Genomic DNA, 13,278 nt, shown 5'->3' on the forward strand with positions numbered 1-13,278 from the left:
TGTATGCACGGCGAGATAGTGAGGATGGTCAAGTCTTATTCTGCATGTTGAATTTGGCCTCCAGCGTAGTTTTATTTGGTCTTGACCTGTTCCATCCACTCTTAATCATGGTACTTTTCTAAAAAACATAAGCCGGATTTTCAGTCATAAGGAAAGTAAGAGAACTTGCAAGTTAAATGAAACTGGGAGGGTCTCTCTTTGGCTTTTGGACAGGATGAGTTGCGGTGCTTGCGTCCCTCTGCTCCATAGGTAAACAGTGGCACCAACATTGGCATTCCTTGCTTGGACAAAACATGTCAAGGTTTTGTTTCTGTTGAAACGGATGAATTCTCTCCAGCTCATTAGCATCAGTTACAGAGGCTGACAATGTTGTTTAAGTGGATAAATGCACTCCCAAGATTTCCCCTTGTGTGCCTGAGGTTAATTGTCTTGGGCGTGCCTGGGAGACCTCCTGAGTGGATTATGTCCCACGTTAATTAGTGGACATAGACGTGGAAATGCCTTGGGGGCCACCCTGCTCCTTTAACAGCTGGCTCCTTCCAACTGGAGGCGTCCTGTATTAATCGGACAGCAGGCGTGACTCGGATCTATCCTGTGTTTAACAGGAGGAGCTGTTGTCAAACAAGCAGCTCACTTGCAGGGTGGCAAGGAAAAACTGAGCCATAATCAAACAATTCTGATAGCAAAATAAGCTAGCAGAGCAGCTGCAGTTGTAGGTGGCTTTTAATCAACACCATCTTAGAACTACAGGGCCCGAAGGTCATCAAGTCCAGCCCTGGTCAGGGAGGCCCCCCCGGGGGGGGTGGAATCGAACTCCCAACCTCCGGCTCCACAGCCAGAGACCTAAATCATTGAGCTCTCCGGAAATTCCAGTTTCCTTAACATTTCCTTAAGCATGTGGATAAACTGATCAATTGCTATAGTGATATGACAACATGCCAACAAGGATAATGGGCGTTTTAGCCCATGCAGAGAGGTGGGGAAAGTTACCTCCCTTTTTGGACTGCTGCAGTCTGGAGCTGTCGTCTGCCATGCTTTGGCACGGGCCAGGACTATGAGCGTTCAGCGATTCTGTGAGCTGCAGTCCAGATGATTCCCCCCCCTCCCATGGCCATCACCAAGAATCCAGGTTCCTACTTGCTGAGTTAGGAAAGGAGAAGGGTGATGGGGGGGGTAGTTGAATAGAGCAGCAGTTGGGATGGTTCCAAAAGAGGACTGTGAAACTGGGATAGAAGTGGTGCAAGCCGGGCACTTAAGGGGCCTCTTTCTGCCCGCTTTCATCCACTCGGCTGCAGTTGTTTCCATGCTGCTTGCCAGTGACTCTCACGTATCACATTTCTGGGTTGATTTGCCACATTGCCTTTATTTCCATGCTACGTTTTGGCCCGTGCAAGGTTCTGGCTGGCTCTTGTCTTCCCGTCCCCTACCCTGGAGCAGTTTTAAACAGAAGAGCGACAGAGGAATTGGCTGATGGGCTGTCAGGGATGACGCCGGCCCACAAAAGGGTCACGATGAGGGGGAAATCATTTATTCTAATGCCAAAATTGCTATGCCATCATTAGGTTTCCTGTCCTGCCTTTAGCACCATTTTTAGTGGAAAGGTGGACTGTCCCATGAATGAATGAAATCATAAATAAATGAATGAAGTCTAGCCAGGTTTTGTTGGGTAGCAGAGTTTGTGTTTGCACATTTAAAGATAGCCCACTCGCCATGCCCATTCCTGGAAGTGTTTCAAACTGGTGACTCATGTTTCATTCCATCCTGGCTTGATTATTGAAACATGTACTGCATGCCTTTGAAAAATGCTTGGAAACCAAACCTGGTCCAAAATATTATGTCTGGTTAACAGGGCCATGTGTTCGGATGGTTCCATTAGCTGCTGCCCTGTTTCCAGGCTCAGCGGAAACATATTGATTTATTTTCAAATATTCTATGTATTTCATATATTTTAAAATTTGGCCTAGAAATTGCTCTAAGTTAGGCTTGAAGTTTAATTCTTTTTAATAGTTAATTTTGTCTTATGTTTTAATTCTATATATTAAAAAAAACAATTGCTAAACCTAATTCAATCCCGTAGCTCAGTGGTTTCGATATTTGGCTGCAGAACCAGAGGTTGGGAATTTGATTCCCCACTTGTGCTTCCTGGGAGAAAAGCCATCCTGCGTAGCCTTGGGCAAGGTGCACAGTCCCACAGCGCCCCCAGTGGAAGGGAAGAATAAAGCACTCCTGAGTATTTCCTACCTAGAAAATCCTGAAAAGGATTACTATAAGTCAGAGTTGACTTGATGACACATAATTATTAGAATTTGCTAGATAGCTCAGTGAGTGAAGTATGTGGCTGCAGACCTAGAGATTCGGAGTTCGATTCCCTATTGTGCGTCCAGGGAGAAGAGCCAGCCTGGGTAGCCTTGGGCAAGCTGCACAGGATTCAGATCTCCACAGATAACCATATCAGGACCTTTCTGGGGGGAAATGGTTACATGGGGATGCCCATGGAGGAGATGACAATAATTAAAGCGAGCATGTATCTTTTAAAGACATATTCACTTGCTTGTCCATCACCAACGAAGTGAAGCAGCCTTTGACTGTGTGGACCACAGCAAACTATGGCAAGTTCTTAAAGAAATGGGAGTGCCTGACCACCTTATCTATCTCCTGAGAAATATATATGTGGGACAGGAAGCAACTGTTAGAACTGGATATGGAACAACTGATTGATTCAAAATTGGGAAAGGAGTACGACAAGGCTGTATATTGTCCCCCAGCTTATTTAACTTATATGCAGAATACATCATGCGAAAGGCCGGACTGGAGGAATCCCAAACAGGAATTAAGATTGCTGGAAGAAATAACAACAACCTCCGATATGCAGATGATGCCACACTGATGGCAGAAAGTGAGGAGGAATTAAGGAACCTTGTAAATGAGGTTGAAAGAGGAGAGTGCAAAAAATGGTCTGAAGCTCAACATCAAAAAAACTAAGATCATGGCCACTGGTCCCATCACCTCCTGGGAAATAGAAGGGGAAGATGTGGAGACAGTGACAAATTTTACTTTCTTGGGCTCCATGATCTCTGCAGATGGTGACAGCAGCCACGAAATTAAAAGACGCCTGCTTCTTGGGAGGAAAGCGATGACAAACCTTGACAACATCTTAAAAAGCAGAGACATCACCTCGCCAACAAAAGTCCGAATAGTCAAAGCTATGGTTTTTCCTTTAGTGATGTATGGAAGTGAGAGCTGGACCATAAAGAAAGCTGACCGCCGAAGAATTGATGCCTTTGAATTGTGGTGCTGGAGGAGACTCTTGAGAGTCCCCTGGACTGCAAGGAGAACAAACCTATCCATTCTGAAGGAAATCAACCCTGAGCGTTCACTGGAAGGACAGATCCTAAAACTGAGGCTCCAATACTTTGGCCATCTCATGAGAAGAGAAGATTCCCTGGAAAAGCCCCTGATGCTGGGAAAGTGTGAAGGGAAGAGGAGAAGGGGACAACAGAGGACGAGATGGATGGACAGTGTCACCGAAGCGACCAACATGAATTTGACCCAACTCTGGAGGAGGTAGTGGAAGACAGGAGGGCCTGGCGTGCTCTGGTCCATGGGGTCACGAAGAGTCCGACATGACTTAACGACTAAACAACCACAACAACCAAAACATTTTTAACTACCTATGTGTTTGTTCTTTACCTGTCAATTTCTTGTCCATCTGTGTCTCTCTGCTCAACTCTGTTCACTTACCTAGCTGAAACTCCAGTCCTTAAGGCAAGGCCAGGGATGCACCCAGGTACCCCAATAAGGGCTGTACCACTAAATGAAGAAAGACAAGGGACCATGAACCTTATTTTAAAGAAGCAACACCAATTCTTGTTTGGGAGTGCTGCTGGTTTAGAGTTCAGGAGGATCTGGGGATTGGAAAATGGATAAGTAGGAACTAATTTCAGATAACTCATTATTTGTAACTACAGTAGTTACTTCCAAGTTCTATGCTGTGGCCCACCATTTTGTCCTCACAGCAGCTCCTCAGAGTCCCAGGGACCTGGCTTGAACAAAGTTTCAATGTGCCTTGTACACATTTGGGGTGGAGGGGTGGAAGGAAAACATGTTTGGCTTTTAGTTACAAGACTCAAGGTTACTGGCTGAGGAATGAGGTATTGTGTATGGGTGTACAGAAATCTGTGTCCACCTGGTGTTATCCTCCCAAACTGGGGAATTTGCTATGGGACAAAAGGGACTCGGCCCAGGTCCTCTCTGTACGAGCTGTGCTTGTTGTCTGCTTCTTTCGGCAATACCATATGGTTTTGATTCTTTGTGTGGCAAATGAATAGAAGGTTATTTGAAGATCCCTTGGCTATACAAGTTCAGATTGGCTCAGTAGCCTGCATGTGCAGAGGGAAAGAGAGAGAGAGGGAGAGGGAAGGAGGGTGTACTAGAAAGAGAACTTGCGAAAGAAGATTGGGGTTAAAACAATTTGTGTCATAATAATATCTTTAAAAATCTCTCTAAGACGTGCAGCAGTCTTTATGAGAACCAGATGTTCATATGCTGAAGCGGCCAGCAGAACTGGTGGGCTGATGGAGTCCAGAGACCCCGTCGATCATGGCACCTGCTTTCTTTTCGAACGTTGTTGTTGCTGTTGTTTTTTAACTACAAAAGGGGATGAATGAAATTGAAAAGTTGCCTTCTTCTTCCATTGGGGCATCTGAGCTGAAATGAGCCATCTCTTCCTCAACTCCCCATCCAGAGAGGTTGAAAAAAGCTGCCAAACGAAGAGATTCGGGTTTGGGCAAAGGTGGTTTTGCCTAAATGTTAGGAAGAGCTTTTCGACAGCGAGGTGTCAGAGGGCGGTGGCTTCTCCATTGTTGGAGGTCTTTGAACAAGGGGTTAGATGGCGACTTATTGGGGGTTACTTTACCTGCGGATTTCCTGATACAGCAGGGGGTTGGCCTGGGTGGTTCGTTGTGGTCTCTTGAAGTTCCACAATTCTATGATTCAGGATTGGAAGGAAAGAAACTAGGAGGAAGCAAGATGGGTCTCAGAGAAGCAACAATAGTATTTGAACAAAACCGATTTTGTGACAAGAGTACACTAGATCACTAAACCCCAACTCAAATGTTCTTGGACTGCAACTCCCAGAAGCCTTCACCACCACCTCTTCTGGACAGGATTTCTGGGAGTTGAAGTCCAAGAACATCTGGAGGCCCAAAGTTGAGGACCACTGCTCTACAACAGTGGTCCTCAACCTTGGGCCTCCAGATGTTCTTGGACTTCAACTCCCAGAAATCCTGGCCAGCAGGGGTGGTGGTGAAGGCTTCTGGGAGTTGTAGTCCAAGAACATCTGGAGGCCCAAGGTTGGGGACCACTGCTCTACAGTACAGAAAAGATATATATCACCAAATCTAGTATACCCCCAAAATTCTTGATTTTAAACTGTTCTTGCATGTTTTCTTATGGGATAACTGTTGATCGGAGATGTTGTTGATGTAACCTAGCTAGTAATCATACCAAATCCATATGACTTCTCCTAATACCCTATGTAATAATGTTCTGCTAGATCCAAGCCCTGTAATAAAGCAAGAAAAGTTATATTGACAGAAAACTTCATGTGTGCTCAGATTGTTTGAAAGTGGGAAAGAAGTAAATTAATGACATTCCATGGAGATTTAAGGCCAGTCTTATTTCCCATTTCCGCCAACAGCATTACAGACAGTCCAGGGGTTAGTGTGTGCTAATGAATTTTGTGAATAACAGAGTTTAGGAAATATTTTTTAATTCATTATAAAAGAGCTGGGAATTGTACAAGGCAAAATAGATGACATCAAGAGCTAGAGTCATAGAAATGGAATGAAATCGGATAGAGTAACATGTAAGGTCATCCATTTGGGGGCTAATAATGTTATTTTGCTGTTGTCTGGGGATTGTCCAGCTGGAAATGGCAGAAGAAGAATGAGACCCAGAGATCTTGATTGATTGCAAAATGTCTGATCTATAAATGTGAAACAGCTGCAAAAAGAAAGAAAGAAAGAAAGAAAGAAAGAAAGAAAGAAAGAAAGAAAGAAAGAAAGAAAGAAAGAAAGAAAGAAAGAAAGAAAGAAAGAAAGAAAGAAAGACCGATGTGATTAATGGACTTAGGCGGTGGGTCATTTCTAATGAAGACATCAGAAAATGAGAGATACCCTTGATTTTGGGATGCGGGGAGCACATGTGTTCTGTGCTATCCAGTAGGAACCAACATATAGCGACCCTCTTGGGGTTTTCAAGGTACGTGAGATATTGAAGGAGTGATTTAACCAATTCCATTCCCCCAGTGAGATTTCCATGGCGGATCGGGGATTTGAACCCTGTTCTCCAGAATCCTAGTCCATCACTCTGTCCACTACACCATACTGGGCATCCCAGGGCGCACAGGCAAAAGAGCAAGAGAGGCCCCTTATGAGCCACTCCACAACTGAAGGATAGAAATTAGTTGCAACAGCCAAGAACTTTGTACAAGGACCTGAGGTGGCCTAGTATTTGCTCTTAGTGTGGCCAAGGTTGCATGGCAGATACGTATTTTGCCTGCCTTTATGCCAGTTGTTTCCCTTGGCTTGTTTAGGGACAACAATGATTAGACAACAAGGAGAGTTCTAGGCTCAGCCGATTCCTTTAGCTCTGACTTAGACAGGAAAGTCCTCGATGCTTACTAGACAAATGTAATGCTTCCATTTCTTTCTTTAAAAAGTAGCCGTGTAAGTCTGTGCAAGTATAAAATATAACTCTCTCTCTCTCTCTCTCTCTCTCTCTCTCTCTCTCTCTCACACACACACACACACACACACACACACACACACACACACACACACACACACACACACAATCAGTGAGTCTTTAAGTTGCCCTGACATTTTTATCTCTTTTTCTCTTCCTCCCCTTTGCATTGCCTGATTTCCTTTCTCGACCTGCTATGTGGCCAAGGCAAAAACTAGTTCCTTACATGTTAAGATCCCAAAACATTTTGGAAATATTCTGGAAGCAATTCTTCTAGACCAGAGCACTTCTGGTGATGTCTAAGAATGAGAAAATTGCACAGTTGAAATGGCCTCCAAAGGTCATAGATCCCAACCCCTCAATGAAGCAGGAAATCAACTAGACTAGGAAGAAACTGTTCTGGGAAAGTACCTGAACCCTTTCTCCCCTTCTTCTTCTTCTTTTCTGGCACGATGTTCTCAACCCACACTTTCCTGCCACTTACGTTTAATTAAAAGAAGAAGAAAGAAAGAGAGCAGGCGTCCTGATCATACATGCCCTATTGTGCTATTTGGCTGCACCTTAATGACAAGGCCTTCTGGGAGGTTTCTAGCACCAGGACCTCCTTCTGTTATGCAAAAAGCAGAGCGAGGTCTAGGCAACACTGAGGGGTTGCTTCAGAGTGATGGGAAAGGAATGTCCGTCTTTAAAGGGTGGCTTTATTGTCTTCCGACTTGAATCCCATTCCTATGATGGGGAGTGAACAATCCTTGGTAACAGAACATGTGATAGCAGCATTGCATGATCATGTTATCCAAGTGAACAAATAAAATTGGAAGCGGGTGCATTAAAAACTGCATTACGACTACAAAGAAAGCAGTTTACATTTAACCTAGGTACTATTATAAATAAAGTATTTTTTAATCATTCAATCCAAAACATGTAGAATCTTAATAAATTGTTTCTCATTTCTTCGTAATGGTTCCTTCCTTCCTGTCACCCAGGTGACCTGCTTACTCCTTGCATAAATGATATACTGTATAAAGTGAGCTTATGTGCCCTTTTTTCACTTCTGTTTTAAAATGTTCCTTCAGAGGATAGTCAAAACCACCCAGACTGACCTCACTCCTCATAAGTTCTTCTCCTTCCCCCCCCCAGCTGCCTTTTTAGGAGACATCGCTCTGGACGAGGAGGACCTCAAGATGTTCCAGGTGGACAGGGTTGTGGATCTTACGCGACATACAATTGAGAGAACGGCCACCAACTCTTCAGGTATCGTTGCCACTAGTCTTCCCATGTCAGAATCCATAGAGAGAAATCAATCCTGGGACTTAGAGGTTGGATTCTGAAATTGCATCATCGAAACAGAAGGCAAGCAAACAGCTGTAAGGGCTGATTGATAACATTTTTACCTCTGCATCTTTGCTGGTTGTGCCAATTGGCTGTTAATGCTTTTTTTCCCTAGAAGAAAGCATGATTAGTGGAGAAAATGATTAATGGCTTTGTTCTTCGTTTCCTGTGAACTCAGGGGCTCGGATTTCAGAGAAGAACATCACAGAAAGCATCTTCTGAACCTACTCCCCCTGTTTCTTCTGCTTTATAGATCTTTGGCGCAGATTTCCTTCCGTGTCATCTTAGCTAAGAAATCCCCCAGTTAGAACCATCAGTAATCAGTCCAACAGAGAGAAACAGAAGGTGCCTTTCCCCCATCTTGCCTTATTAAAAGCCAGACCCTAGAAGGCCACTAACTGTAGGCAAAGCTGGTGTTATTGAAGGAACAGCCTGAAAAAGGGTGCAGCCACCTTGGTCTGTCTCCCTTGATAATATCGACAGCAACCAGGCCTGTATGGGATAAGACAAAAGCAGCTGGCTTCCCATGGGTCCACTTCTCAGCTGTCCTCCACAAAGCATCTCTGGAACCACCTGCATTTCCTTGACAGAAAGGGAAGGATAAAAAGATTTGTCATTGAAGGACCCCTGTTTCGAAGAAATCTCCCTGGCAGTAACATTTGTTTAATTACGGGATGGGATTTTTAAAAGGCTGGAGAATCCTGTAGAGCAGTGGTCCCCAACCTTGGGCCTCCAGATGTTCTTAGATGACAACTCCCAGAAGCCTTCACCACCACCTCCGATAGCCAGGATTTCTGGGAGTTGAAGTCCAAAAACATCTGGAGGCCCAAGCTTGGGGACCACTGCTGTAGAGAAGATAACGATAAACAGAGAAAGAGAGAGAGAGAGTGTTCAGTCATTAGGCTTTCATCATCATCATCAGAGAACTTCAGAGCTGGAAGAGACCCTATGGATCATTGAGTCTAGCCCCTGTCAAGGAAGAACCACAGGGAATCGAACTCCCAAACTCTGGATTCACAGCCAGATGCCTAAGCCACTGAGCTATCCATCAGTTCTACGTTGTTCACTTTTAAAAGGCCTCCAAAAATTGGTGTAGATCTGGAAAGAATAGCTAGCAAAATATGATGGAAATGGAATAATTTGTTGTTGGGTTTTTGGGAAAGAGGCAGTGGCTAGGAACATGGATTTCATTTTGAAATCTTTTGAAATTGGGTGACCAGAATTAGGACGGAGAGTCCTCGTGGTATGTTGTACTCTGTCTGAAGAAATTGGACTTTCAATACCACCCAGTTTATTTTTGGCTGATAAAGTTGTTTCTGGTTTATGGTGACCCAAATAGGAATTCCCAGTGTGGTGTCGTGGATAGAGTGATGGACTAGGGCTCTGGAGAACAGGGTTCGAATCCCCCACTGGGCCATGGGAACTCACTGGGTGTATGTGTGGAACTGGGAAAACCATTCCTTAAATATGTCAGTTACCTTGAAAGCCCTATTAGGGTTGCTATAAGCACAAAATACACACACACACACACACACACACACACACACACACACACAGAGACACTAAGGATTTCAAACTATACGAGATATTTAAGAAGTGGTAAGAACCGCCAGTGAGTTTCCAAGGTGGAGTGGGGATTTGAACCCAGGTCTCCTGAATACTCGTCTGACACTCTACTCCTTATACCATACTGGCTCATTTCATAAAGGGGCAACAGAAAAGACCAAAATCAAAGCTTCCAGTTCATGCAAGACTTGAAGACAAGCCTTTCGTGTGTCTGCGACAGCAACTCTGAAACCTACAACACCCAACCATGAGCTTTCTCTTGTCAAACAACTAGTTGTGAAGTGTTCGCATTGGCTTTCGGCCCTGGTAATTTTTTTTTCCCTCTCTCACTCACTCCTGGCCCTTTAGGGTAGGATCTTCTGCCAGGTGATATTTTCTTTCATTTTTGGCGACAGCTTGGCTGATAGAGAGCATTTCAAACAATTTAGAGACAAAGATCTTGGCATCCTACAGTTGCACTCCTTCTGATCTTGCGTTGACAAAGCCAGCCAGAAACTTGGGGGGAAAGTGTCCTTTCCCAGCCAAATATGCTGTGCTTGTGAATATACTTGCCCATGACCTATGTCGCTCTAATACGGTCCACCAGCAGAACAAGAAGCAATGGCCTGATTTCTAAATACACCAGCCGCCAAAACAGTTAAATCAGAAGAAAAAGCTGCCAACTTACTGGCTGGTTTTTCATAGTTCCATGTCCACCTCACTTTTCTTTCAAAGCCAGAATAAATACCTAAGCTGCTCTAAAAGACCTTGGAGCCTAGAATAATTTCGTTCTTTCGTTCTTTCGTTCTTTCGTTCTTTCGTTCTTTCGTTCTTTCGTTCTTTCGTTCTTTCGTTCTTTCGTTCTTTCGTTCTTTCGTTCTTTCTCTCTTTCTTGGGGTTTGGAATAAGCACCAGGGAGTAAGCCTTTTTTTAAAAAAATCTGCCTGATTAATTTATGCAAGCAGGCATCGTTAAAGAGAAAGTGGAGGACTGATTTTTTGTGTGAAAAAGAGTCATGCCAGCAAATTCTTGGAGGCAACTAGACAGTGCACAGCTAAAATGGCTCTCAGCTTTGGACCCTCCAGATGTTTCAGGATTTAACCTCCCAGAATCCCTAGCCAAGGCCAGGCTGGCTGGCTGGATTGTCTGGGAATTGGTCCAAACTAGCTAGAAGACCAAAGGTTGAAAACCACAGAGATGATGTTGGTAGCAGTAGTAGTGATGATTCAGGAGCCTTTAGCTCATCTGTCTGAGAGATACTGGGCAGACAGAAGTTCCTCTAACTATGATGAGCTTGACTAATTTTCGGTCTGTGAAGCGCTGAGCATTGAGAAGACCTTCTCACAGTAAGGGGTTTTCCAGTGCTGGCAGCGACTTCTTGAAAAATCCTAGGAAAAGATGTTTTTCCTTTTAAAAATGCCAGACACGAGAGAAGAGGGCTCTTCTGCTTCTCCCACCTTCACCTCCAAATCTGGATGGAGTCTTCTGCTGTTCATGTTGTGAAGAAGAGCACCATTGATTTGCATAAACAGCTGGTGGGCTTCCAGCCGTGTCAATACACGTTCATTGTTTAAATAGTCCCACCTTTCGGTGGCAGTATCCTGCCCCATCTTCACCAGGGAAGGCAAGATATCAACGAAAACACAGGATATTGCCATCAAAAGCTTGGACTACTTAAACAATAAACGTGTATTGACACGACTGGAAACCAACCCATGAGCTGTTTTATACAAACCGTTCGTTCGTTGTGAAAGACTGACATCCCTAAATACAACGGATGTTTCAGTAGCAGGAGTCCCTAAAGGTTCACATTGGAGGACACACCTCATTCCAAAAGCTACATTGGGCATCGCACCCCCAACCCCTCAGATTACTAAATGACTAACTGCACAAATTGTTGCCCTCTTAAAAGAAGGTCAGTTTTTTAAAAAGGATGAGCGAGGAGAGGTTGGAAGGCAGGAATAGGAGAGGATAAGGAAAACCAGAAATGAAAATAACCCATGAAATGGAGCATTTCGTGGCACGGAATAAAATACTAGCGTAGTGATTTGAAATGGGCAACCCAACATCTGTGTGCAGCTCTCTGGTTTTAATATAAATAAATGAATAAATGAATGAATAAATGAATGAATGAATGAATGAATGAATGAATGAATAAATCAATCAATCAATCAATCAATCAATCAATCAATCAATCAATCAATCAATCAATCAATCAATCTTTTGTAGTGGCCTGCCTCAGCTGGTGTGCATGTTATGTTGCAGAGTTCTGATTTTTTGGTAAAAATTCCTTGGGCTACACAATAGAAGTACAGAGATTGACAGGGGAGAATAGCTTCAGCTTCCCCAGATAGTCCACCCCTTTCTCATTAACTGGCACTTAACAGTCTCAATAACTCACTCTGAGACATTTGGAGGAGAAAGGATAAAAAGGTTTCTTTACTTACAGTTGTGAGCAGATCAACAGCATATGAACAAACACAGCAACTGTTTCCAACAGACTGAAGAAAGGGAAAGGAATAGTAAACACTTGAAACAGAGTGGTGGGGCTCTCTTTGAATTCAGAAGCAGGAAGGAATGACTAGTTAGTGCCGAATAGATTGACAGTCACCCCCGAACCCAGAAAGATTCCTCAGAAAACTCCCAACATCTTACATGCAATCTCACTTCTCATTTATGGAAAACCTAGTAGAGTTTTCACGGTATGCGGGATGTTTAAGGGGTGGTTTATCATTTATATACACAGAATCTCTCTCTATATATAAAAGGACATTGCTTTTAAACATTGTCATCTGGACCCTCGCTGACGCACTAGGAAGACCAGTTTAATCCAACTGGAGCCAATAGGCGCATAGGACATCTCGCATTTATAAAGTGTTTGTCACTGGAAGGCCAGTCTTAGCAGTGGAACCGAACGAACCATGTGTGACGAGGAGCTTAAGAGTTTTTCTTCTGGCTCTGACTGGGAGAACAAGATGCGGACAAACCGCTTTGTCGATTGTGCCCATGACAGGGAGCAGGAACAACACCAGCCTCAGGCCTGGGAAACAGCTGAGGAGACGATGGAAGCAAGGCCAAGGGCGCCTGAGGAGTCGCCGGGCTGCCACTTCACATCAAGAACGGGTGTGGCCGGATGGAGTCATCCCTTACGTGATCAGCGGGAATTTCACTGGTGAGTTGCTGTTTCCGACATGGGATCGGAAGTGTTGCACATTTGAAACTCTGGTTCTCTCCTACAATAGAGGGTTGAATGGGGAAAAGGTCTGGTATTCATGTATGGTTTGACTGTATGATGTGATCCAGAAGAGATGGTGGGCATGGAGTGAAGAGGGCGCTATCTGTATTTTTGAAGGCTTTCACGGCTGGGATCTGATGGCTGTTGTGGGTTTTTCGGGCTCTTTGGCCGTGTTCTGAAGGTTGTCCTTCCTGACGTTTTGCCGGTCTCTGAAGAGGCCAGCTACAGAGACTGGTGAAACGTCAGGAAGAACAACCTTCAGAACATGGCCAAAGAGCCCGAAAAACCCACAACAGCCATCAGGTCACCATCTCTTCAGGTTCAGCCTGAGCAGAACCTGGAGAGAAAAAATAATCAATGGGATTCCTGTCTATTTTGCACCCCATGTGTGCAAGACTACATTTAAGAAAGGAACGGCTATA

At 44.2% G+C, this 13,278-nt stretch overlaps 1 protein-coding gene across 2 annotated transcripts in view; it reads left to right on the forward strand.

Moving 5' to 3' along the window:
* Positions 1–13,278, forward strand: part of BMP1 (bone morphogenetic protein 1) — a 136,059-nt gene that overhangs the window by 59,248 nt on the left and 63,533 nt on the right. For both annotated transcript variants that reach the window (XM_072978866.2, XM_072978867.2), the window contains exons 2-3: positions 7,885–7,998; positions 12,635–12,793. In XM_072978866.2, the coding sequence (XP_072834967.2) occupies positions 7,885–7,998; positions 12,635–12,793 (273 nt within the window). The remainder of the gene's footprint in view (positions 1–7,884; positions 7,999–12,634; positions 12,794–13,278) is intronic.

The sequence above is a fragment of the Pogona vitticeps genome, chromosome 8, assembly GCF_051106095.1.
Source record: "Pogona vitticeps strain Pit_001003342236 chromosome 8, PviZW2.1, whole genome shotgun sequence".
NCBI lineage: Eukaryota > Metazoa > Chordata > Lepidosauria > Squamata > Agamidae > Pogona > Pogona vitticeps.